The sequence below is a fragment of the Taeniopygia guttata genome, chromosome 12 (genome assembly GCF_048771995.1).
Source record: "Taeniopygia guttata chromosome 12, bTaeGut7.mat, whole genome shotgun sequence".
NCBI lineage: Eukaryota > Metazoa > Chordata > Aves > Passeriformes > Estrildidae > Taeniopygia > Taeniopygia guttata.
This window is the reverse complement of record NC_133037.1, coordinates 13,864,114-13,891,029: the sequence shown is the minus strand read 5'-3', so window position 1 is coordinate 13,891,029 and position 26,916 is coordinate 13,864,114. Positions and strand designations below refer to the sequence as shown.

At 44.8% G+C, this 26,916-nt stretch overlaps 1 protein-coding gene and 1 long non-coding RNA gene across 5 annotated transcripts; one reads left to right on the top strand and one right to left on the bottom strand.

The window, feature by feature from the left end:
• Nucleotides 1-763: 763 nt before the first annotated feature.
• Nucleotides 764-23,462, top strand: RHOA (ras homolog family member A). 4 transcript variants are annotated; one of them, XM_030282738.4, is made up of 6 exons: nucleotides 764-878; nucleotides 1,901-1,987; nucleotides 17,501-17,658; nucleotides 20,267-20,387; nucleotides 21,631-21,761; nucleotides 22,187-23,462. In XM_030282738.4, the coding sequence occupies exons 3-6, from the start codon at nucleotides 17,503-17,505 to the stop codon at nucleotides 22,358-22,360; spliced, it is 582 nt and encodes a 193-aa protein (XP_030138598.1). In that variant the 5' UTR covers nucleotides 764-878; nucleotides 1,901-1,987; nucleotides 17,501-17,502; the 3' UTR covers nucleotides 22,361-23,462.
• On the bottom strand, nucleotides 15,873-17,440 carry LOC140684995 (uncharacterized). Its single transcript, XR_012058067.1, has 2 exons — nucleotides 16,194-17,440; nucleotides 15,873-16,107 (listed from the first exon to the last, which is right to left on the bottom strand). It is a non-coding gene; the product is annotated as an uncharacterized lncRNA (long non-coding RNA).
• Nucleotides 23,463-26,916: the final 3,454 nt, after the last annotated feature.

Here is a 26,916-nt window from a genome sequence, read left to right as displayed (position 1 = left end):
AGCCAGACCATGGCACCGAGTGCCACAGCCAGCCTTTCCTTGAACACCTCCAGGGACACTGACCCTACATCTTCCCAAGCAGCCTGTTCCAATGTCTGATCACCCCTGCTGTGAAGAAATCCTTCCTGATGACAGCACAGTGCAGTTTAAGACTACATCCCCTCACCCCATCTCTAGTTCCCAGGCAGGGGAGGCCAATTCCCACCTGGCTGCAGCTTTCTGTCAGTTTTGCAGAGTGGCAAAGTCATCCCTGAGCCTTCTTTTCTCCAGGCTAAACACCCCCAGCTGCTCCTCACAGGACTTGTGCTCCAGATCCCTCACCAGCTTCACTGCCCTTCCCTGGACCCTTCTGGTCCTTCCGAACTGAGGGGCCGAGAACCACGCACGGGACCCGGGGTGTGACTGCACCGGAAGATGGAGAAAAACCGCCCACAGGCAAACTGGGCATCGCGATTCAGGGCCCCTCCACAGCCGCCTTTCCCGCAGTAGGTGCGGAGGGACCGTGCCCAGCAGCGATAGCGCCTCATGGAGTAGGCACCGATGAGGCCGCAAGGAGGCGAGCAGCTTCCCTTAAGACAGCACCAAGGGACCAAACCCCATCCAACAGCGCAGCCCCGCCGCTCCCCAACTGCCGCGGCGTAAATAGCACCGGCACCTTTTATAGCAGCCCTTCCCGGCAGCCCCCGCGCGCGGCCGCGCCGATTGGCCGCGGGGCGGGCGGCCGCGAGCGGCCGGGCGGGGCGGCTCGGGAGCGCGCCGCGCGCGGGGCCGGGAGCGCGCACGGCCCGCCCCGCCCCGCCCGTTTCCGCCGCCGCCGCCGCTCGCGCTCGGGCCTGTGGAGCAGGAGGCGGCGGGAGCCGGACCAGCGCAGGCCGCAGGTACCGGGGGGCTCTCTGCCGACCGCGGGGCGCGGGGTGGGGGGGCGGATCGCCGGCTTCTCTTCTCCCCTCCCCCCTTCCCGCCGCCGGGTGGGGCCCGCCCGCCCCCGCCGGGAGTCCGCGGCCTGCGGGCGGGGGCGGCCGGGCCCGGCCGGGCCTCTCGCCGCCACCGCCGCGCACGAAAGGGGAGGGCTGGCTGGGGTGGCCCCTCCGCGAGTTCCCGGGGCCGGTAACGGGGCCTTTTCCGGGCCGCGGGAGCGGGGGAGGGGAGGAAGGGGCGCGGCCCCGGGGCTCTCCCGCGGGAGCCGCCCGCGCCCCGCCCGGGACCCGGTACCGCCGCCGGGCCGTGGGCGGTGTGGCGGAGGCGGGGGCGGTGCTGCCCCCGGCCCCGCGGGGTGACACGGGCGGCACCGGGGGTGCCCCGGTGAGTGGCAGCTTGTTGTGTGACGTCACCGGCGCCGGGGCCGCGCCCCGCCCGCACCGGGGGTCGCCGTCCCGGGCCCCCCGCGGCACTCGGGGCCGCGCCGGGCTGCCTCTGGAAGGGCTGCCAGGGGGTTGTGCGCCGTTGAACTTTTATCTCGGGGAGGAATCGGCCTTTGGAGCGAAACTGGAAAGTTTGGGCGGTGTTTTTCGGTGGGGCGGCTGCAGCAGGCCCGGGAAGCGCCGGGGGTGGTTTGACACCACCGGAGCCCCGACAGCCTCACCTGGGCTGAGAGCTGCCCGGTGTTAAAACATACCCCTAATAAACCTTTTCTGCCACGACACCCATTCTTTCGAGCGCGAGAGGAACCTCGAGACTACTGTTTGAGTTTTAAAAATAAGACCCAAAAACTTCTCCCAGAGGTCTGGAGAGTTAGTTATTACAGATACTCAGGGTGAAGTATTGTTCCCAGTCCAGTGATACCACCACTACTTTGATATCCCTTTAAGAGGTGTCTGGAACGGGGGTTTGTTTGTTTTTAGTTGCTGCCTCATATCCAGCTTTTGTTTCTCTCCTCGTACAGTTCACCTGTTTGTTGCAGGGAATTCTTCACCAGCAGTGGTTCCCACCCGCCCTTTCTCTGTGTGAGACAGTATTTGGAGAAAATTAAACACTAAGACTTCCCTAGGTAATGTTAAGTTTGTTGTTGCCTCCCCCCCCGCCACCCCCAGAGCTTAACCTGAGTGTCAGTTCTGCCATCTGTGTGAATTTGAAATGGTGAACTTCTTCCAGAACTACACTTCTGTTGTCTTCTTTTTATCTCAGAAATCTCAAAAGTTAATGGTATGTGTCCTAAGTTGTTTGTGACTCAAAGTATTAGGTTCTCACATGGCTTTATTTGGGGATTTTTTCCCAGTATGGAAATATTAAGTCTTTCCCTCCCTGAAAAGATTGTTTGTGAAAATATTTGCTTGCTGTTGAAGACTCTTCTGATACATGTGTGCTTTCTTCCTGCCCTGTTCTGGTCTTATCCAGGTCTCCAGCCACACAACACTGGCATTTCTCGTTCAAATACACAGAGTCTAATTCTGGTACTGATTTGGACCGAGGCTGCATGTTTAAAAAAAGAAAAATGTTAGCCTTATTTCACTTTAATTAGTTCACTGGAATGTTTAACAGCACATTCAGCATAAATGTTTGACATAAATTTGTATGATTTTTACAATCACCCATAAATTTGGATGATCTGTATCATTTAACACTAGGATACATAGGTTTGTCAAAAATAATTTTTCAAGACATGCATGCACCATCACATAAAGGGCAAAATAAATTCAGCCACAGCAGAACTGAGCTGAGCAGCTCTCGTGTTATCCCTCCTCACCAAGCTCAGGCTCTGGCCAAGTGCCACAGCAGCCAAGCGCCAGAGGCGGGGAGTTCTCTGAGCCAGGAATTGACAGTAAAAACATCCTAAATGATCTTAACTGCCACCAGGATGTAGGACTGGGGATGGCTCTTCAGATAAGCAAATTGCAAATGAAAACATATTGGAGAGGTCTTAGAAGTATCATCATCTTTCCTCATTTTCTGATAGTAACTCTTGGTTTTTCTGGTTTTTACACTTAATCGTTTTCTCTCAATGTATTTAAGTTGCCCAGAATCCTGTGGGCTCTTCCTCACATCGTGTCTGCTCTGTGCTAGATATTTCTGACCTTGGCTACCTCTTCATTAGCCAAGTGTGCCTTCTCAGTGTCTCTGCCATTTTACTCCCTGCTGCTATGGTATCATCAGGTTCTTTCCGAGTCTCCACTCAAACCACCATCTTTTACCTTTAGTACTAAATCTCATCTCTCTCTCTTGTTCTGCTCTGTTGCCTTACAATGTGTCTTTAAACGTAGTTTGAACTAACGTGGAGGAGAAGTGTAATGGGGTGAGTTTAAGGAAGTTAGCATGTTGATAAAGTACAGCAAGTGTGCCCTTGAAATCTTAAATTAGTCCATTATGAGCTTGTCCTAGTAAAACATATAATAAGGGTGAAACTCTGCAATAGAGAACAGTGCAATGCAAAATAAATGTGCCAAATGACAGCAGACCTTCATTCCATTCCCAGGGCACAGCTGTGCACCTGCACACACCTGAATGCATGATGAAAATCCTCTGCTCCTTGCCTTTTGGTATAATTCCTCTCCTGCTATAAATAGTGGGCAGCTAAATATAAAGAGGTGCTTGTTTATTACTTTTTGGTAAATCTCAAAAATAAGCAAAAATATCCCAAAATACTGTCTGTGGTACACTGGTTGAGTTTCTGTTACTTTTCCACTACTGTTCAGTGTCTGGGTGCCTTCTGGTCTTGGTGGGATCTGTTACCACTCATTCTGAACAGTGAATAAAGTAGCAAAGGCTAATTGGACTTGGTAGAGTGACACTGCCCTGTCCATCCTCTCTTCTGTCCTTTTCCTATCACCATATTTTCATTTGGGAAGGACATTTGAGACTATAAAAGTTGAATTAAAATACTTATAGACCACCTTTTAATTAAGATATTTGCCATCACACACTAAAAGCCAGTCTTTCCTAAATGAGTCATCTAATTAAACTAATCAGAAGAAGGTTTGCTGTCTCTCTGACCACTTTTCATGACCAAGATCCCTTGCAAAACAAACAGATGGAGAATCACAAGTATACCCGGTAAAATTGGGCAGTACACCAAATATGAGGTTTTGCTTTCCTCAGGCTCTGACAGTTGTGGGTTTTCTGCTTGCTTTTTTATTGTTGTTTTTTAATCAGAAACAGAGCTCAATTCAGTCTCTTTGCTCAGTTAATTAGCAGTGTTTTGCAGCCATAAATAGTTCTGTCTCACCTGGCCTGAACTGTCACATTTGGAGCAGGTTGCTCGTGTGGATGTGTACAAAGAGATTCCTCCTCCTCATCTTCACAGTTTTAAGGAAGATTGTCTTTGCATGTGTCAGTGATTTGAAAGAACTAGCAGCTGTCCAAGTACCAGTTACCTCTGTTTGCATACTTTGCTAGCATTTCATTTTTCTTATATTTTACACCTGGAGGCTCTTTATTCTTCACCTCCTGTCTGCTCTGTTGAAACTGTGTGAAGTGAGAAGGCCATCTCACAGTGGGATCTTGACTGGGTGCTGACCAAGTGAATTGGCTCATTTTTTGACCCTCAGTCCAAGAGCTGTTTGGAAAGGCTGGGTTCCATGTAAACCACAGCAGAACTAGGCTTCTGGGATTGAAATTGAAAATGTTGTTGGGAGGATTTTAAATTATACTGTGGAATGTTGACAGATGAGAATGAGCATGCAGTTTGGGATAAAGAAAGCATTAGAAATAAGAATACAGCCTTCAGAAAGTTTTAAGTTTTGAAGTTGACCAGAAAAGTAAATAAGAACGTGAAGTCTGGCAAGTCAAATGAAAAATACAAGGGTCTGCCAGAGAGACTCTGAGAAACATTTTACTAATAGGGAAAAAAAAAAAAATTCCAAGTTCATCAGAAACAAGAAGAGTTCAGGATTCTGGAGGGCCAATAGATGGAAAAGTGAAAGAAATATTTGATGATGAAGCCATGAGTAGAAAGATGACTTAATCATCTTTCATCCTATTCCTGTTTCCCATGGAGGAGTCCAGGAGTCCGAAGAGGTTCCCTGTGACAGATATTCTCTTCATGGAGAACAGGAGTCATTGGAACATCTGTCTCTGCTTGAATTTTTAGCAAAATAATTTATAGAGCAAAGTAATAAATACAGTTACAAGATGCCAAGACCAGATGGTGCTTGCCCAAGGGTTCCAAAGGAAACTCGGGCCTGAAATGACCGAATTCCTAATTACGCTGTGTAACTTCTCAATACCTCGAAGCCACAGAAATAGAAGAGGATTTATGTGGTAGCAGTTCTTAAAGATAGTTCAGCAGGATATCACAGTTCAGTGCCTTTTTAAAAAGTAGAAGAGAGAAAAGAACTAACCAGATGGACCATCAACTTAAAGTAGCAGAAAGCCAGTATGGCTTTTGCAAAGGAAATGGTGCAGCTCATATCTCCTGGAGGTTTTTGAATGACTCGAGAAGCACAGAGAAGGGAGGTCTGGGACAAGAGAAGAGGGATCTGTGTTATGTCTCTGCTGTTCACCATATTCATAAATGAGAAGGGTGTTGAGGATGAAGGGAAGAAAACACCAGAGCTGATTAGGAAGAATCGCAGCTTGTCCTTCTTACACTGAATTACAGGCAGCAAAATGTCAAATGAAATTTGTTCCAGATAAATACAAAGCAGGAGAGCAGTCTTAATTTGTTTATGCACTGATGGGGTGAAAGTTAATTATTGCCACTTAGAAGGAAGAGCTTGCCATATTTCTGTGAAAATGGAAGTTCAGTGTTCAACGGTGATAATATGAGTTTGTATGAGGGGCTTTGGGAAAGGAATAAAAAAAGGAAAACAGGGATAGCATCATGGCTCTTAGTCCTCAACACACTGATTACAGTGGGGTGGCAGAAAGAAAGATGTGCTTTGAGATACATCGCAACTGGAAAAGCAAAGATGAGGCTGAAAATAGTGATCAGAGATAAGGAATGGATTCTATACAAGGGATGCTTAAAAACATTTGAACTCCTTAGCTTGGCAAAGATATGACCAAGCAGTCTGGTCTAGATCAAAACTGATGGTGCCTCTCCCTCAGTCTGCACTGAGACCACAGGGCCAAAGAGTGCTTTGAATGACAACAATTTATGTGGCTTCAGAACCAAACAGGTGGAATGACAGGAGAAAACACTGTCAAATGTTGGGCTGTTGGACATAAAGAATAAAAAGAAATAATTACCCCCAAGCTGTCAACTGAGAAAATACACTTCTGGTGGTATCAGTGCATTCACTCCTTCTTTTTCTCTGTCTGAGATACTTGCATGTGTCAGGCAGTGTTGGGCTTGCTGGGTGTTTGATCTGAACCAGTGCAGTTTCAACAGATGTCTTGTGGTGGGAGAAGAGGAGGAAGGAACACAGGTGAGTGTCAGTTGTGGCTACAAGTAGATGGCTGTCTGCAAAAGTTAGTGTTAGTTTTTCTTCTCAGTTTGTGCTTTACTGCCAGCACCTGAAGACAGAGCCGCCACGCCCAAGCTGAAGCCTGCCTTGCTCAGAATGAGGTGCCCCCACATCCCATCTGACATGCAGGAGGTGTCTGGGAGGAGAGAACACCAAGAAAAAACTGGCTGAAATGTGAAGTGTTTTGCAGATTACACACGTGTGGAAATCCACAGAGCTACTATAATTACCACAATATTAAGCCCTAATCTCATTTTGTGCAAAGTAATCTTGGGACTCGGTATTGCATAAGAGAAGTGCTCATGTAAGTCGTTGTTGCCTACAGATAGCAAAGATGTAGTCAGAGGGGGCAAATGAGCAAGAATGTTCCATGGGGGAGGCAAGGACAGCAACAACAGCCACAGATCCTGAGGACAGAATCCTTCTTTCTGCCCCCAAAATCCAAACTTTGTCTTCAGCTTTGGAGAGAGACTCATCATGGTAGAAGAAGACAAGGGAGAAATGCTCAAATTAGTCTTCTTCCCTGGGTTCTGAAATAGTGTTAATTTACTAATTATGTACCAACAGGGAGGTGAACAGTATAGGGGAGAACTTTGCAGGTAATTGATCAGGAGCACCATACTAAGTTTAATGTTAGAAAAACAGGATACACATTGACAATGTTAAGACAGAGATTTGCTTGCACGTATTGCTGGTTTAGTTTTTAAAAAATTGACTTAAACATGCTTAAAAAAGGTCTTTCAGGAACCTTCTTTTGCAGTGTTTTTCTCCTACCAAGTGTTGAATGTGAATTAAATAACCTGGCTTGGAAAGGAAATGAAGGCATCTGTTTTGTTCACGCTTAAACAGTGCGAGAAAGCCCTACAGATGAAATAAGAGCAAAGTAGTAACTGAACATAGAAAATAGGAAACAGAAGCTCAAAATTGCGGAAAGTAACTGGGAGGAAAAAGGAGCTCAAATAACTATGAAATTATGGATCTAAAAAGTTGAAATGTGGTGAGACCTTGCCATGTGTCCTGCTGCGAGGCCTGCCTGCCTTTGCTTTCAAGCTGGCTCGTCCTGTTTGCTCTTGTCCTGGTTTCAGGCCCCAGCTTTGCTCACTGCTCTTTAGGGTCTGAGAGAAGCATCCAGTTGTTTTCTTCTGTGGTTGCGTCTCTTCCAGACTGTCCTTTTTCCAGTTCTGCTGTAGCTGTTCCTCATATGGTCACTGTTGTGTAGTTTAATCATCCATGTGCCCTGCTCTGAGTCATTTCCAGTTCATTTATAGCCTTTTGACATGGGAGGATCACAGCTGCACACATCAGAAGATGCAGTCATGCGATGGATTCCTACATCATCTTAATGATTTCTGGTTTGTTCCTTTTCTCCTAGTTCTTAATACTGGAATCTTTAAAATTGTGGCACTTTGGAGTATTGAGCTTTTATTTTAAAGGAATTAACTGTATAACCTTTGAATGCTGTCCTTGAGTGGCAGTGATCAGCTCCCAGTCCATCATTTCGTATAGAAAGTTGAATCTGGTTTTTACATTGCATATCACTTCACATTACTCTCTTTCAAATTTTATTGCCAAGGCACAGAGCCTGTTAAATTTCTGAAATCCATCACAGTTAGCCCTTGCCTTTATTACCTCTACATCTTGACATCACCAGTGCATTTTGTTGTATAGCTATTTTTCTTCACTTTTTCAGGTCATTTATGAATGTTGAGCTGTGCAGGTTCCACGCGTGTTTTTGTGAGAGCACTGAGCATTTCCTTCTGCCTGGTTTCCTATCTCTTGGCAGTTATTTATCTATACACAGAGAATTTCCGTGCAATCAGGTATTCTGATTATCTCATTAAGTTAAAAAAAAAAAAAAGGTTGAATGATATTGCACACCTAATCTGACCAGATTTGGTAATTGACACCTCTGTTTTGGTATGTGTTTTAGCTCTGAAGATCTCTGGCCTGAAAATCAAGGGGGGCAATGTAATTTTTTTTTCCAGAAAGCTCTTTACATACTGCAGCAGTTTGAGTTTGAAAGAATGCTAATATGCAGTAATAATAAAGAGAAGTAGGACAATCTTAATGATTGTAATCCCATCAGACTAAGACATCAATCCCAGGTACAATAATGGAATAAGTAACAAAGTGTTCAGGAAAGAATTAAGGCAGTGTCACTCAGCCTGGACTGGGGAAAATAGAAACAAGAGGTGTTAATTGTTTTTGTTTGGTTCTTAAGTGCAAGTGTTCATCTTAGTCTTCAGTTAGTAGTTGACAGTAATTGCATGTCATTTTCAGAGAGAAAAGAATCCAGAACAAAATCAAAATAGTTAATATTACATTTAGTAGAAAGAGGGCAACTGTGAAAGGCAAGTGGAAGCTCAGGTGAGTGTGTATGTAGTGAGAACATGAAAGAATTGGGCTCTTGGCCTGTGTTTTTGGGTGGTCACCAGGAAGAAATGCAAAATGCCAGTAATGGGAAATTTGCAGAGGCTGAGGAAGTGACAAGGAAAACTTCATCATAATGCAGAAAATGTAATTGACTGCTGGAGTGAGGAGCTTGGTATGGCGTTCTCTGTTGCTGCTATTTTAAAGTCAAGATGATCTGCACTTGAATTAATGCAGGGGGTGAAATGTACTGGGGAATGACCAAGCAGTGGCTTGTTTGCACTTGAAACGCATCTCTGGGTGTGGTTCTCTGCTACTGTGTGAATGGATTTTAGGCTTCTGCTCCTGGAGCTGTGCTGCAGCAGCCCTGTGGCACTTGATGGGATGGGAAGGTGACACCTCTACCACTTTGTTACTCCTTATGCCAGGAATAGACAGTCACTACTGTCAAAGGTGTAAAGACAAGTTAAAAAAAAAAGAAAAAACAGCTCTGTGTTAGGGTGCTCCAGTCTGGAAAGGCTGTTATGTGAGCAGCAGGAAGAGGGTGAGCGGAGGCAAATTGTTCACTCCCTTTCCATTTTGGAATTAGGAGGCAGTAAAAGAAACTAATAGGGACAATCTTGAATTTGAAGGAAGTGGCTTTAGACAATGTGTAATTAAGTTGTGGGAACTCCCTCCACAGGATATTGTGTGTGCTGGAAGTTTACATGGGTTCAAAGGGAGTCTGGACAAGCTCATGGAGGAGAAATCTGTTTGAGGTTACCAAATTCATGGGAACCACATCTGACCCAAGAAGCTCCTGAGCTGAAGGCTGGCGAGCATGCAGAGAAAAGCTTCTTGGTCATTTTTCCTCTTATTTAGTGCAAGAATCCAGTCCTGAATTTATCCAAAATACCAGGCACTGAGGTGGAGAGATCTAACTCCTAAGTCAATGTCCCTGTTTCCATGTGTGTGGAACCTGCAGTAGATTCACACCTGTGAGTCTCTAGGTGTAAGTTTAGGTGCAGAAACAAGTTGGTCCAGTGGTCAGTGTCCATGCTGGAGCTGCTTGTGGGACACAGTGCTAGGTGTAGAGGGTTGCACAGGTCATGATTTGGTGTTTTAACAGAAGATAGTTTGTGTGTTCCTGGGAGCACTTGGCAGTGCTGAGGCTCGTTCCTGTAAAGCCCGGACAGGTACAGGGAAAGAGAGCAAAGCAAAATGTTTTCAAGCCGATTTATTAGAATCCAAAACAATTTTCTTCTCTGAGAGGAAGATGAATTGTGTGTAGTCACACAGGATTTTTCCTGAAGAGGAAGGCAAGGGCAAAGGCTGTAATTTGATAGGATGAATCCTACTTTGAGACTTCACATGATATCTCAGATTAGGCGTGCTGTGTCCGCATGACACTCAGCACGGATCTAGTGCTGATGGCTGATTCAGGTTTCCTCCAAAACATTGCACTGGCAGGTTTTGTGCTGCATGAGGAATCTCCTGCCCCATCACAGCCATTGCAGATGCAGCATAAACAACTCAGTGTCCTTAACAAAGATGCACTCTATGCCCATGCCTATTAAACACCTGTTGTGTACTTTTGGATAACTCTTAATGACTGTATAAAATTAATCGGTCATTAAGGGTTCACTGGGGCTGGCAACCAGTGTTGCTAAGACCTAATGTAGTTAAGCTGACCCTGTTCCCAGTACTGGTGATGTAGTACAAAGAGGCTTGAGCTGGTTATTTGTGGAGTTAGCTGAGACCTGGGGAGGTTTATTAGCTGGGGGTGAACACAGCTATGCTGCTCCTGATTTAAAGCTGGCTCTGGAAATGTACAGCTCTATTTTCAAGGCACTTTTTCCAAGCTAGTAAAACATGCCATATTTGAGCCTGGTCGACATAGGCTGAATGAACTGTTATCAGAAAGCTGAACACTCAGCTTGCTTTGTCCAAAGGCCTTCCCAAAGGACCTGTGTTCAGTGTTTAATCCCATTGGATACTATGCTGACTTCTGTGTCAGTTTTTCTATTGTACTTCAGTCTTACAACAGAAAAATTCCATTTCTCTGTGGGTTAAATTTAATATGCAATGTCAGTAGCCTGCCCTATGCTTTGCCTCCTTCGGAACTTTTTTCCAAGTGTTAGATTTCATATGTAACCCTCCCAAAAAGCCCCAGCAGATCGCTTTTTCTCACCAACTGCTCCCACATAGTGCTGTAGTTAGAAATAGGTCTATTTTGCAGTACTGTCAAACTGCTTTATCTACTGGCTGCAGTAAGGAATATAAATATAGCTATTTCTCAAAGGCCTTGTTAGCAACACTTAAAATAATGTGGCTTTTTGGTTTATGAGTGGAAATGTCCACAGGCAAACTTGCACAAAATTAGGAAAATCTCAATCATTACAGTGAAATGTGTTGGCTGTCCCCTTGATAGAGGTGACCACATTCATGGTTTTAGTGCATTGATTCTGGTGGCTTGGAATTGAACTGAGGTTCCATCCTAGTAATGTTTGATTTCGGGTTGTTCGTGGTGTCAAAAGAGTAAATCACTCTGAGCTCAGTGTGTTTGCCTTGACTGTCAGTGTGGCTGTACTGATCAGTTCAGACAATAAAAAAGTGGTTGCTTGCTGCATGCTTTGGGGTATGTACAGATTCCAGGATCTTTTAGGAACCCTGTTGCAGAAACATGGGTTGTATCTGGTTCCTTTATGTGATTGAGTCACGTTTTTCCATAATTTTTTTCTTACTTTTCTTTCAGTCCCAAGGCTGTTGACTTCCCAGTTTGCAGCTTATCTAAGAGGTGAATTGGGGTCACAGTTTCTTTTACTTCACAGCTATTGCTATGGAAGAGCAGGGCTATCCTGTGTTGGTTATATGGGGGAAAATGGCATGATAGCACACATAGGCTTACATAAGCTGAAGGAAGCTGATTTAAGGTAGCAGGATTAGCATTTCAGCAGCAAGCTGCAGTATTTCTGGTATTTGTTTGTATGTGCTTTCACTAATGAGAAGTGAGCATCAGAAAAGGATTACAGAATGTATAGTTGCTGACATTCTCCACTGGGACTTGAGTGGAGGAGACGGTTGAGATGCTTGCCTGCTGTTGGAATTGTGGGAATTCTGGATTCTGTTCTAGAGGAGTGGTTACATCCTTCTTCTTGAACAAAAGTGAGTTATTTTAAGAGTAAATGCAGGTGCTGAGACAGAGGCAATTGAGGGACTGGGACAGAGTCACTTCTCCCCTGTGGTAGGTAGAGGGCAGGGCCTCACTGGTCAGGGTGGGAGACGCTTGAGCAGGGTTTCTTCTTCTGGTCCCTCAGCCCAGCTCTTGTTCCTCCTGCTGCCCAGGGTAGGGCTGACTGAATGAAGGGAAATAAAGCAAGTGAGAAGAGTGCCAGGCTGTAATTCACTCAGAAGTGAACTGCTTCAGTACTGTGTAGAGGAGTCAGCAGCAAGGCAGTCTTTCTAAGATTTCAAAACCTTTACCTTCCAACATTTTGGTTTTAAGGAGTTGAGCAGGATTAAGTGAGAAAGAATTTAAAGGATGTTCTTCCCCCTATCCTCTGCAGCATCCTTACTGCATGCTGAACTGCTTCTGCTGAGTTATTGCTGACATACAATAATACAGAAATTTTTTTTTTTTTTTACAAAATTCTACATTATGCAAAGGATCTGCCTGTATAGCATAGAAGGCAACATAAAATTACTAGTAGTTAATTGGGAATTGAAATTAAGTATAGTTGTGATATCTGTGTGATGGTAAAAGGCTGTTTCTTCCATCTGTTACTTTCTCCAGGATGAGATCCAGAGTGAGACAGACAAACCTAGCATGTTTGTTGCCAGTCTGTCCAACTTCATAATGTCAACAGCATGTCCACAATTCCCACTCATGCTGTGTGGCCTTGGGACCTGCCAGAGAAGAGGCACTAGAAAACTTGTTCCTAGGAAAAATAAATAGCATGCTGAAGAGGCAAATTCCCTTGCAGTGAAGAGTAATACTTGGGGGGAGTATGTTTAAAACATGGAAAAAAATATTTTCCCTATTTCTAATTCTTCTGGAGTATTTGGTGGATTCCCTTAACAAGCAGGGCTTTATGCTGCAGCAGTCTTGGAGCCTCACTGCACTTAGAAACAGCAGCCTCCTGTAACAAGGATATTAGTGTGGCAACTCAGCAAACAGGAGCTCCTTGTGTTGCAACCTCCTGTGATGTTAGCGGGATTGAGTAAGTGATGTCTAAAGCTCCTGTAATACCTGTGAAAGACTCTGGCTGAGGCTGGGGAAATATCATAATTGAATCTCTTCCATTCAGATGAGTCACTTGAGTCACGTTGTGAGAGTTTCCACTTTGAATCTAGCAGGCTAGCTGGTTTTGAGAATCCTATAAATGCAAAGGTTGGAAGAGTGGTTCATTAAGAGTAGGAAAAATTGCAGATCTCTTGCCTTGCTGCAGAAGACAGCACAGGTTCTCCTAGAAGATCACTGCAGCCATTCTGTTACACTAATTGGGATAAATGCATCATCAGTGATGCACTTCCAGCAGCTTTCTGGGTTTATTGGACTCTCCCTGCTCTATGTGTTCTGTAAAAGGATGAATGTGTAGTACTTTTGTTCAGTTACAGTGAGCAGTAGTAGTTTGGGTTTGGTCTGTTTGTTACACCCTCTCAGGTAGTTCATGGAGGTTTCTTAGCTCTAAATGTAGGCATGTGCTCACTGGTGAAAAGCTGTGCTGCAGCAAATAGTAAATTGTGTGTAACGTGCATCTTAAATGAAACTCTTTAGGCCAACAAAGTGCTTTGATTCCCACATACTGCTGGTACAAATTTCATGTATTTCCATGTTTCAGAATACTTGATGAAGAAAACCAGAGCATGTCAGAATGCACCAGAAAGACACAACTGCTGTGAATGCTGTTAGTGTTGTCCTTGCAACACACACCACTCAGATGCAGCTCCATTCTAACAATCCATTTTTTTCTCTATTGTGCTACCAAGATGTTGTTTTTCTGAATCTTTGCCAGACCTGACAACCCCTTACAGCTGCCCACTGGAGAGGAATGTGTTTATTTTAGCTAAAAATAACTAGCTGAAATATGCTGATCTGTACACTCAATCCTCTAAATTAGGAAATTCAAGGAATTCCTAAATTTGAAAGTGTTCAAGGTTGGATGAAGCTTTGAGCAAACTGGTCTAGTGAAAGGTGTCCCTGCCCATGGCAGGGGGTTGGAATTATATGATCTTGAAGGTCCCTTCCAAGCCAAACCATTCTATGGTTCATTGATAATGATAAGTAGAAAGAAGCAGTTGTGATGTTTGGAGACTTCCTTCCGAGGTGGGTGGAGGTGTCTATCTGATGATCAGAGCTGACATCCTGAGGTGTTTCTATCTGCCCAGCATTTATAATCTGGGCTGCTTCTGAAAATTAGAGATTTTAAGTGGTGATCTTTGCCTCCTGAATTGAATTTTATGCAACACACTTGTTCTAGAAGAAATTGTTCTGTGCTAATGCTGTGGAAGGTGAAACTTCAGTAAAAAATATAAGGATGCCATGGGTCACCAAAAAATGATAATGTGGTTGAGGCTTTTTGTGATGGTCCAGAAGAATCCTCTAGAAGCTGATGCTGAGGGAATTTTAATTCCCTAGATTTTGAATGCACTAGATGGAGGGGACTGTTGGGCAGGTTTGGTTGGTCCTGGTGATGGTCCTGCACAGAACTCTGTGAGCAGGAGAGCCTCATGGGGCAGGTCCTGAGCAGTGGGAAGGAAGTGGTTAAGCACACACTGCTCATTGGATCCCAATGATGTCAATACATCTCAGGAGGCATTCAGACAGAGAGTTTCATGATAGGCTTTTCTCTGGAAAAAGATACTGAGGAGATAAAATAAAGTTCCTGAAATAATTTATGTATATATATATCTCCATAAAATTTTCAAGCTTTTTTTGGGAAGGATCTGTAAAAAGATCTACATTAAATAATGGGTTTGTGGGTTTGTTGGTTGTTTTTTTTTTTTTTTTCACAATTGTAGTTTCTTTGTAGACCTTAGGCATAGCTATGTAGAAGGCCAAAACATAAAATTTAAATGGCAAGGAACACTTTAAAAATAATCTGAGTGATTGAAGTGTTTAGATGAAAATAGGGTTGATCTGATACTCCATTGAAAAATACAGTTATCCATAGGTGATGCCAAAAGGTCACCTACCCTGGGTGATGCTGCAGGTAACTCAAGGCATCACAGGCCAGTCCCAGCCACCAGCACAGAAGGGAAGAGGGAGGATGGCAAGGAAGGACAGGTTATCCCATTCCATCAGCCTCCCACTGTGTCTCCAGGGCAGTTTCATCAATGGCCTAGATAATTATCTGGGAATCACTACCATTAAACTTGCATCCAACAGACCGTGATTAAACTAGAGGACAGAGTAGAACCTGAAGGTAGAATAAACCATCAGTCACTGTAAGGATACATAAAAGTGTGGCAGTGGATACTCAGCTGTGTGAAGAGAGAACTACTCACTGTATAGGCATCTGAATGAAAAAAGTCTGTGAGCTGTCAGGAATTAAAAGCTGACTGTATCAACAGTCTTGTCTTCAGGGAAGGCAAGAAGAAAGAAAAAGACACATAATTCCAGATCAGTGTTTAAGCAGCAGGATATCCCAGAAGATCAATGAAATTAATCCTTCAGCTCTGGGCACTCTTCACAGAGCCCTAGGAGAAATACTGGATTCAGCTTTTGGGCTCCACACTTCAGTGAATTCGTGCCAATTGGACTCTGCCCAGAAGGGAGCAATGGGAAAGTCTAGGAAATATGATTTACAGAGAAGGCTTGAATAAACTGGCATTGTTTTGCCTGAAGAGAAGACTAAATGAAGGCATGTATTCTCAACTGCACTGGGGAAAGGGAATCATCCATTTCCTATGGCTACGAAAACCAGCATAAACAGTAATGGGCTTGTATTACATCAAAGGGCGAGGGTACACATTGAGGGAAGTTTTCTCACTGTAAATGCTGTGGAGCACACGAGTAGATTACTTCAGAGGTTTTGTAGGACTTGAAGGGCAGATTAGCCAAAACTGACATTAAATAGCAGTTACAAATAGTTGATCTTGAGTTGGTACAGAGGACAGATAATTTCCAGTTCTGTAAAATTCATATACTACCATTGCTAGAAAGTATTCAAAGTCATCTAAAATAATGGAAAGAAAACTTTTATTAGGCTTGGATCATTTAAAACCTTCCACAAATGTAAAAATAACCCCAAGTCTCTAAGGTAAATAACTTTAACTTGTGTACATATATATTTGCAAGGTGAAATAACTCACTTTAGACATGGATTTGGATCACTTGAGTAGTGGTGTCTGAGAAGGCTGTCCTTGACCCTTGCTGCTTGCTGGGTTGAAATGGTACCTGGAACATTCTCTGTACCTGGAGCAGAAATACAGAATCTCTGTAATATCCACTGCTTCTTCACCACCTAACTACCAAAGTTTGCTTTTAGATGGTAGTTTTACCTTTTTATTTGATTTCATGAGGAAGAGAAGAGGTGAAAAAGATAAAATGTTTTTGCTGTGTCCTTTAATTCCCTCCTGTGCTTCTTTGAGGTCTTCTCCCCTTGCCAGCAGCCCTGGTCGTCCTCTTAGAACTTTGTTCTGATTTTGTCATGGCAAAAGTTAACTCACAGGGTGCTCCCTCTGTGGTATTTTGGTCATGCAGTCATAGGTATTGTGGTGGCGTTGCTGTTTGCTCCATTTCCAGGAAGCTTCATGGGATGACTAAGCAGCTTCCCCTGGAGTGCCTTCATGTTATGGAGAAGAAAGTCGTTGTGGGTCTGTCCTCACTGCACTCTGGTGTAGGCAGGTCACTCCCTAAATCTCTGGCTTGTCCCTCCATCGGTCACAAATAAACACCTGGAGAAAAGAGAGAGTAGGCACATACATAGTGCTGGTTTTGTTTGCTTTGCCAGATCCAAAACAACCATCTCCTTCGGCCCCACCCTGACTCCAGGCTTTCCTTAAAGTTTTTCAAGCTTTTATACTGTCTTTTTGAGGCCAGAGTTGCTCATGAGCAAGTCATGGATTTGTATGGTCCTGATATAGACCAATCAATTAATCATTATCAATTCATTGCACAGCAGAGATCTGCATGGAGCACCACCCAGGGTCTCCACTTCCGAGTACCCCCTGCTCTTACTGCAAGCTGACAGCAGGCTTTATTAACCTGGGAGCAGGTTAATGCCCAGGAAAGTGGGTTGAGGAGTGAGATGAGTTCTGCCAAAATCCTTTGCAGAGTGGTGGTTGTAATGTGAGGAACTGGTTACCTTGAGAACCTTCTGTTGGTGCTCTGACGTGGCAGCATGTGCTCCTCAGTCCAGCTGACTGGCACTTTGTAGTTAAGACAACTCAGTGTGATAAGAAAATGTTACTGCCCTTAAATTGAAGCATCTTGTATATGATTACCTGGAATGCACTTCTGAGAGGGTACCCTGGGACAGTGTTGCTCACTCACTCATTATCTCTGAGTGCTGCTATCTCAGCCTTTAGAACAGATCAATAAATGTTAAACCAGGCCCATATCCTCTCCTTCCTATTATTCTTGCACCTAATGGGCTCACAGGTATGTTGGTAAGTGCTGGGGAGTGTTTTTTCTTAAAAGGATGGGAATCTGAACTTACCAAATCCAGATATGTCTTTCTCTCTAAAGGACATGTATAACCAATTTAAAAAGTCTTATTAATTGAAGACTTGGGGTTTATTAATTATTAGCATCTTGGTTAAAAGCTGTAACAGTTGAAATAACAAGTGATCGTTTTGTTTTTCAGCTATGGCAGCCATTCGAAAAAAGCTGGTTATAGTGGGAGATGGTGCCTGTGGAAAGACCTGTCTGCTGATTGTATTTAGCAAAGACCAGTTCCCTGAAGTTTATGTTCCCACTGTCTTTGAAAATTACGTAGCAGATATTGAAGTGGATGGAAAGCAGGTATGTGAACCCTTCTCTAAGAGCCAGAACGAACTGGTGTTTGTTCAGAATAAGTGCTTATATTGTAAAAATATTTTTAAATATTAAGTATGTTCCTGTGGAAAAAAAAATACTGGCCTTGTGAGAACCTGCTCATATCCAGTGTCTGTTTAACAAGGTGCTTCTAACTGTACACAAGCTGAGGTTCTAAAAGCCATGCAATCAGTCTGAGTAGAATGTTGCAGCAGGTGGGAGGGGATGGAGCAATGCAAAGATGCTGAGGGCACTGGGGATACTGGCCTTTGGAACAGAGTCCCTGTTTTAATAGAGACCTGGTGTTGTAATTAACAGTCTAATTCCTGGAGAGGTTTTTTTTTTTCATACTCACTGCTGGCAACATGCAGCATCCTTCTGAGAACAGATGACAGACAGGTTGATTAAGGGGGTTAATTTTTGTAGTGTACATCAGCCTCATCTTGCTTGTCTGAAGGAACACAACTCTTAGCACTCAAGTGTAGCCACAGCTCACTGAACTTCATCTTTAGTTTGTACTTCAGTACACTAAATAGTAAAATATTTCATTTTAGTTTTAAATATTTTGAAAATCAGTTTTTAATCAGTGGAACCTCTTGAGTTCTTTTATTTACCATACAAGCAGATGTGTCAGACACCTGCTCCAGGGGGCAGCTGATCCCTGGGTAGGTTGCCTTCTGCACTTCTGTCAGCAGGGTGCTGGGTGATGTGCAAGATTGTCACTTTCCAGGATACTCCAGAAGCACACAAAGCAGGAGCTTTGCACCTTGAAAGCTTAGCTATTTACAAACCCTCTCAGGCAGGTACAGCCTGTGTCTGTTAGGTACTGTAACCACACAGAGCTGACTCTACCATGGCACTACAGGTCTTGGTGCTGATGGTGCTGAGCTTCCCTGTTTTGTCCCTGTGTGACATTGCCTTTGCTCTGGCCTCAGGTACAGCCAGGACATTTTTCAGTCCATTCTAGTTCAGATGCCGTGACTGATGGATTGAAATCACTCACTTTTGATCCTGACTGGAGAAAAAGAGGTTTTTGAGCTAGTTTTGGATTTTATGTTAAATTTTATTTCCTAGTGTTGCAGAGATGGATTATTTATGGATTTAGAGAATTATAAAAAGAGCTTTCCTCTCCCATAATGTGAATCAGTAAAAGAAAATTTACTTTTAGACTAATATTAGGACATGTGTTCTCCCCAAGCGACAGGTTCTACTGTTTCTATGTTGTATTTTAGAGTCTAAAGACTATTGTTTGAAATACATATGATATCCATTTCTCTCTCTTATCACCAAGTCTAACTTCCTCATTCCTTCCTGCCTGAATCTCTGCATCTCTGAATTAGTGAATAAGGAGTCATGCCCTATCAGCTATATGCAGCCAGTAGCTAAAGGAAAATAGCATGAGCAGCTTGAGCAGTATCAGCTGATTTTATTTTTGTAACTAGAGGATATATTTTACCTAAGCTCTTGGTCTTCAGAAAATTTGATTACAAAAGTTTGTGGGAGAGCCGTGCTTAAGCCTCTTCTGTTTGCCAGCCACTTACTTCTGTCTTCCTAGAAAAGCATTACCAGAAATGTCCAGAAGTCATATGAAGACAAAGAGGTGATGGTAGGAGATGTGGTGTTTTAGGAGCTGATTCCAGTGTCATGTGAGGGAACCATCAACAGACATCTCTTTAAAAATATGAACATTTGCCACAGAATTCACATTTGCAACTGCAGAGGTGACACAGAAGATTATTTTTGTATATATATGTGCAACTCAAGGCTTTGTCTCTTCACAATTTAAACAGTTGCATTGCACATGCAGGCTTATGTCTGGGTTCCAGTTATGCCATCTGTATTTATCTGAGCTGCTGTGGACTTTTTTCCTGGAATTTTTGAATGCAAGGGTTTAAAGAAGGCCCCCGCTCCACTGTGAAGGCAGACACATCAGAGAATCTTAAGCAGAAGTATATGTACCTAAAGAGCTTGATTATAGTTTTTAAAGTCCTTTGCTTTAAATGTTGGCTATTCCTTCTACAGTTTAAAACAATCCTATTGGGGTGTTCTCACCTAGCTCCAGCAAAAGTAGAAAAACTGAGAACATTAAGTACTTTACTTCTTAGTAACAAGAAACTTTACACACAAATCAGTTTTGTTAAATTTGTGCACAAATAAGTATGATCTTGATATTTCTTAAGTTACTACAGGTTCCAGCTGTAAACCCATTGAAAAATGTGCATAATCTTAAGCATATACTTAGTTGACTTTCACTAAAAACTGGTATTTCTGGGATGCTTGTCAGAGAGTTTTCCAGCCCCTTGGAGCTGATTCCCTTTGATTCTTCTGTCTTGCTTTTCTGCTGGTAGCTTTTATGTCCTTTTAAAGAATTGACAGTGGTCATAGGTATAAAGAAAAGACTCATAAGCAGCAATAAGTTGATTTTTGGAGTTACAAAATGTAAAATTCCTAATAATTCTCCTGTCAAAGGAGAACTTGTAGTCTCCTCCTTTTGAGTGGTATTGACTGAAATATTTTAGTCACTCCTGTTGTGTTCCTGGCTTCTGAATCAGAACTTTCCTGGTGATCTGACTAACCCCTTATCTTAATTTTGCAGGTTGAGTTGGCTTTGTGGGATACAGCAGGACAGGAAGACTACGATCGACTTAGACCGCTTTCTTATCCAGATACTGATGTTATACTTATGTGTTTTTCAATTGATAGTCCTGATAGTTTAGGTAAGTAGATCTCTAACTGCATCAGAACCACTTCTCTATACCAATACATTCCCCTTGGGAATTGCACTGTAGAATGTATTTTCCCTTGGGAGCTTTCCTAGTTTCACAATTGCTGCTGGTTTGAGTGTATAGTTTTGAGACATTAGGGAATTCTCCAGCAACACTGAGTATCATGAGAGCTGCAGCAGCACTCTGTGTTTGCTCAGATTGTAAAAATTCTCTTCCCTCTCCTCCCTTGCTGCTCACCAGTATCTGGGTGCCAGGGTCCCTGGGAGCAGTGAACTGCTAGGCAGCTTTTCAGGTGTGCAGCATCTAGAGGCCAGCACACCTGAGCACTCCAGGTGCAGCTGCAGAATTAGTATTTTGGCTGTAGTGCAAAAACTGGCTTCAAAACCCCTGTCTAAGTTGTTCCTTCAAGCAAGAAAATATGCCATATTACATAATAGTGCATGTCTCTTCAAAAGCTGAATGGAATTTCATGAAGATAAAAAGTGGTTATGCAGCCTGCAGGTACATTCACTGGTGAATCTCAACTGTCTTAAGAGCTTATGAAAGCACAGCCAGATGTTTTAGGCTGTTCAGCATTTCCTGCTATACAGAATTTGTCAAGGTTTTGCTTTCAAAAGCCCCCAGGTCCTCCTTTCACTAAAAAACTAAAGTCATGTAGGGATGTGAGGAGGAGGTTGCTTGTATATGAGAACAAATTCATTTGCTGCATGCAGAGAGAAGTGGCAGATTGAAAATTACTTACCCAAAGCCTTTGTTTCTGTGTATCTGTAATTAGTGTGTTGAACAGTTCTGCTGCAGTAAGGGGAGAGCTAGAGGGGTTATTTTGTGTTGCTTTAGGAAAATAAGCGAAGTTAAAACTTAGGCTTCATTATTGTGCCCATCTCTAACTTCTGGAGATACTAAAATGTTTATCTTGAAGCAAAATATTCCATAACTTTCCAATCCTGAATTCTGCATAGTATTCTTCAAAGTCCCTTTTGCTAACCCTTGTCAGGTAGCTGCTGAAAGAAGCCTAGATGTTACATGTCCTTCAGCCTTCAAATTGCCACAGACAGGCTTGTCTTTTTTGGTAACACCGGAGCATGTCTGTTTGCTTCCTTATGAAGAGTAGAAAAAAGGGCATCAGTGTGGATTATCAAGTTACAACGACTCAGGCAGTGTGTAAAAGCTTTAAAATAAAACTCTCCCTAGAAGTGGGGTTTTGTACAGTCATGCCTCTATCTATTTTCTTCAGAAAACATCCCAGAGAAGTGGACCCCGGAGGTGAAGCATTTCTGCCCCAACGTGCCTATCATCTTGGTAGGAAACAAGAAGGACCTGAGGAATGACGAGCACACAAGACGAGAGCTGGCCAAAATGAAGCAGGCAGGTTCCTTTCAGAGTCTTACAATAAATGGCAGAAATGTGTGGTGGTTGTAGCAGAGCATTAAACAGGCACCTGCAACTGGCTGCTGGTTTCTGTGGGCTGTCTAATCAACACCTATATACAAAGACTGAGGCATTGATTTGGGGATTTTTTCATAGGCTTTTTTGCAATGGTGGCAAAGAATTATATAAATGCTTCATCAGAAATAGGCAATCACTTGCTCATTTCAAAAAAGTCTTGCATCTTTCAAGCTCAGAGATACCAGAAAACTGATCATGTCCTCTGGAATTGGGTTTTTAACTAACCAGTTCATTATGTGTACTTAATCCAGAAATTCCTTTGCGTTTGTTGGGAAGCTGGGTGGGAAGAGGAGGAGCAGTGTGAGTTTGGGCTGTTCTCACCTGCTGCTTTTGTGCTGTTGCAGGAGCCTGTCAAACCCGAGGAAGGCCGGGATATGGCAAACCGCATTGGTGCATTTGGCTACATGGAGTGTTCGGCAAAGACCAAAGACGGTGTGAGGGAGGTGTTTGAAATGGCCACTAGAGCTGCTTTGCAAGCCCGGCGTGGCAAGAAGAAGTCCGGGTGCCTTCTCTTATAAAGCGTGGCCAGAGGAAGATGGCCAAAGCAGCACCCTGCACTTGAGTAATTTTGAAGTGCTGTTTATTAATCTTAGTGTATGATTACTGGCCTTTTTCATTATCTATAATTTACTTAAGAGATTTAAAAATCGAGTCATCTTGCTACCAGTATTTAGAAGCCAACCATGATTTTTATAACAATCTGCATCAAATTCATCTGTGCACCCAAGGTTAACCTCAACATTCCTCTAACAAACCTTTTCTGCACTCACAGGATATGCCAGGCGCTAATTGAAGACAATTCTCTATCTTTCTTGTCTCTATAAAGAGAAAAAGCTGTCAACACAGAGGATTGGTCTGTAACTACTTTATAACTAACGTCCTATTCTAATTGAGTACAACCGTTACATGGCTGTATGGAATCAAGAGTAGCTTCAGTGCTATCACATTTAGGAAGATCTGATTTTCATGGCTTGGTGTAAAACATTAATTTGAAAATGTGATCACTCTGAAATGACCAAGTCCCATTCAGCTAAGGAAAAGTGAGGGTTCTGTGGTTTCATGTTAGTTACCTTTTAGTTACTGTGTAATTAGTGCCAGTTTAAATGTATGTTACCAAAAATAAATCTATTTACCCCAGCTTAGATGTAGTATTTTTTGTATAATTGGATTTCCTAATACTGTTACTTGTAACCTCTGCGTTAAGGTGTTCTGGGTTTTTTAAGAAACTGTATTTGAAAATAAAGTCCGGTGGAAAGCAGCTGATCCTCTTCCCCTGTTCATTTGTAAGAGTCTGACCCATTTGAATGATACGAGTGGTCTGCACACCCAGGAACAGTTTTTTTCCATAACGTGCTGTAGGAATGAGAAAAGACAGCCTGCTCACACTCAAAGCTTCTGAACTGTTCAGTTGCCTTAAATTCATTGCTGGACCCAGTTTCAAAACTTAAAAAAAAGAAAAAAAAAAAAGAAAATAAACTTTTTGTGTAAGTTTGGTTACCATGTAGTGATCAGACTCCTAACCTGTGAACTTCTTGCTGTTCTGCAGCCAACTAAACTCTTTCTGTATTTTCATTTTTCCAAGAACTAATAGAATAAAGGCAGTTTTCTAAGCTCCCTGTATCCTGGTGTCTGTATTCCTCACTCTGGGATTTTGTCCCAGCATCTGACAGCCTGAATTAGAAATAGCATTTTTGATAAAGCTGAGAGAGAATTCGCTGAGCAATTACAAGTGCTTTAATACTTATTTTTATTTCCCAGCAAGGGATACCCATCTGCTGTTCATGGTGCTTTCCAAACGCTGCAGCAGAGCTGAGTTCCAGTATCTCACCTGGCCCCTGCAGCGAGCAGCAGAGCTTCCCAGGAGCTTTTGATACTCAGCGAGATGAGAGTGCATCACTTGAGTTGGATTTGTCAGTCCTGAGCACGGGACTAGAGAAGCAAGAGGAGGCTGTGCAGGAGGAGGGGAGGAGCAGACGCAGCGTTGCTGTGGGAGCATGTGATGGTTTGCAGCAGCTGGGCTGCACTGGAGCAGTGGCAGGGGTTGCACAAGGCAGGGTGTTTGCCATGGCATTGCATGAGGGATGCCTTCAAGCCCTGCAGCACGGGCTGGGCTCAAGGTGTGGGCCTTGTGCTGCACCCATGCTGGAGAGCAGAGTGTGCTGCTCCTGGGGAGGGAGGAAAGGCCAGGGAACAGCAGTGGACATCTCCATGCTCACACTGGTGTTTAGAGCAGCTGCTGCTGATCTGAGAGCCTCCTCACTGGGCTGGGTAGGAGGGAGTCCAGGTGCTGATGACAATCCATGTTTGAGCACCTGGCTGCATCCCATAATGGCACACAAAACACCCGTGTCACTTTTTTCTTTTTTTGGACAATTCCTTTTTGCTTTTCCTGCAGCAAAGGAGAAACAGACCCAGCTGTAGGAATGCCCTGTACCTCTGGTCCTTGTCCTTCCTCTTCAGCCACAGACACCCAGAGTGAATTGTCTGACAAGCTCAGTGGTCTCACCCACCCCACCCTTCCCTCCTTCCTCTCCTGGGTGTTTGTCCTCCCCCTGCAGGGTGACTAGGTTGAACAGAGCAGGAAGTTGTCAGCTGTGGCCGTCTGGCTGCCAGGGAGGATTTCATTTGCTGGCCTGTTGACAAGTTTAGTTGCTCATTTGCAGTTCCCTTTTTTGGGGGGGTGTTGCAGTTGAGCAAATCTGGGGTTTTTCAGTCTTGCAGGGATGTGTGGTTGCAGTCTGCTGTGGCCAGTTACAGAACAGCTCTTACAGGGGTTTGGAGTCAGGTTGCCTGTTCCTCAAAGCCTACGGCTGTGTATCTGCTGCCCTTCTTCAACCCAGCAGTGACTGTTAGCCCAGTGTGACTAAGCTTTTGCTGACCTACACCATCATCTCAGTTATCAGTCAGCTTTCCTGCCTGTGAGGGCTGGCAGCCTGGCTCCCTCTGGGCTCCTGCCTCTGGACAGATGTGAAGCCACATTTGCTCTGGATGAAACCGAGCTGAGGACGCAGATGGCCAGACCTGACCTGGGAAATGAGAGCTCAGCACTAATGGAGAGAGATGCAGGCAGGCAAGGAGCTGTGGAAGAGGCAGAGGAAAAGTGAGGAGCCAAGTGCTAGTCCCCTGGGCAGGGGAGGGAGTTCAGTACCAGGAGTGGGGACATGATGTAAGCAGGCGGCCAGAAGGTGTGGTTTGGTGGCCTTTGTGATTACTTGCCGCTGTTGCTGTTAAACAGCAATTTTTTGACATTGTAGGACAACTGTCACTTGTCACACAGCCCAAAAGGGGTCCCCTGAACCCGTCTGGTCCCCCTGGAGCTTCTGGCACTCCTCTGGATTCCAGCTGAGTAGGCTGTACAGGATGTGTCCAGGCACAGGCCATAGCTCTGAGCCAACAAGGAAGTTCATTCTGTACCCTTAAAACTCGTTCATCGAGGAAGGGAAAACCCTAACCTGTGCTTCTCTGGAAAGGGCGGGGCTCCAGAAGTAAACTCCACTGCTTCAGAGAAATTCCCTGAGACCAGACAGAAGAGTGAAGGTGCCAGACTGAGGTCAAAAGTGGCAGCAGAGATGTGGCCCCACTATAGAGGTCATCTTGAAGGGAAATTCCTCTTGCTGTGCCCAGGGCAGGGTGAGGAGGAGTCTGTGTTGACTGTAACTGTCAATTTTTTCAAGAGCAAACATGGATGATGTGTTTCTGGTCATCAGCTGTTTTCCAGCACTGATCTCTCTCAAGACACTTGACATGGCTTCTGCCATAACTGCTGCAACACACTGCAGGTCCCCAAAGATGCAAGATAATCAGGAAAGTCCCCAAAACTTGCCACAGCTGGGACCTGGAACTATTTTAGTTCCTAGTCATTGGGGCAGGTGCCAAGAGTGTTTCAAAGCAACGTCCCCAGATCCTGCAGTCACCTGGCACCCAGAGCAGAGGCAGCATTATGTGGTGCCTGTTAGCGACAGCTGGCATTTTGTGACAAGTCCCTGCTCCCAAGCACAAAAGAGAGCAGACAGCAAGGGGGGGCTGAGCGCATCCCCCGCGCAGGGGCCCAGGCTGCCTTGGCTGGTGGCCAGGGCTGATAAGCAGCTGTCTGACCTTGGGCTGTTGTGAAAGGAGCTCACTTGGCGCAGATGCTGGCAGGAGCCTCAGCAGGGGCTCCCTGCTTCCCCCTGGGCACAGCACTGGCGTTGAGGCCCCGGCTCTTTGTTCCTGCCAGGCTGTGCTGCTCTACAGTCCCTGCTGGTCCAGCCCATGGCCATGGACACAAGGCCTGACCCCAACCTGCCTCTTCACAGCGTGCTCTGGGGGAGGGCAGTGGCTCACAAGGACCTGTGGAGGGACAGCTGAGCCACCTGCTTGGTGTGAGCACAACAGCCCAGTTCACTCTGGGCTGCCTGCAATCTGTGGGGAACAGAGCAGTCAATACTGCATGATCTAACACTCCTGCAAACAGACTGAAGCAGTTAGGCAAGAAATGGAAAAGTCAAGGGTGGGGAAAAGCAACCCCTGAAGTTTATAAAGGAGCCTACTTCTCCTTACCTAGTGAGGATATACCAAGCTGTAAACTTCACCAGTCTCAAAGAGGTGAAAAAATTACAGGACTCTGAAGAAGGGAATTTGTTGCCCCTCTTTCTTGTGCCCCTCCCGTTCCTCTTCCTGATGCACAAACTGAAGGTGTTTCTCTCCCCAAAGCCATGCTCGGTGGCAGTGGTGTCCTCAGAGAATGTTGCGGCCTTGGTGCCACACTGTGCCACCCCTGGACACGGGTGGCAATGTCACTACAAGGCTGGAACTCTTGGGAGCACTCTGTGTTTTACAGCTTTTCCACAGCGATTCCGAGGGTCGGTGATACTTCCCTGGCTGGAAACCCGCCCTGCTCTGCGCAGTTCCCTGATCAAAGACCCCTTCCGAGCAGGCGCGGGGCGCGGGCGGGCGCCGTGAGGGGCGATGCCCGTGAGGGGCGGTGCCCGTGAGGGGCGATGCCCGGGCGGGCGCCGTGAGGGGCGATGCCCGTGAGGGGCGATGCCCGGGCGGGGCAGCGCTCGGCAGCGGCGGGGCGGGGCGGGGCGGGGCC

What these genes read in the sequence shown, in the direction of transcription:
- RHOA (XM_030282738.4), top strand. Translation starts at nt 17,503, where the DNA reads ATGGCAGCCATTCGAAAAAAGCTGGTTATAGTGGGAGATGGTGCCTGT. An exon ending in TTGAAGTGGATGGAAAGCAG is followed by an intron (nt 17,659 to 20,266) that starts GTATGTGAACCC and finishes TTAATTTTGCAG; the next exon opens with GTTGAGTTGGCTTTGTGGGA. An exon ending in AGCTGGCCAAAATGAAGCAG is followed by an intron (nt 21,762 to 22,186) that starts GCAGGTTCCTTT and finishes GTGCTGTTGCAG; the next exon opens with GAGCCTGTCAAACCCGAGGA.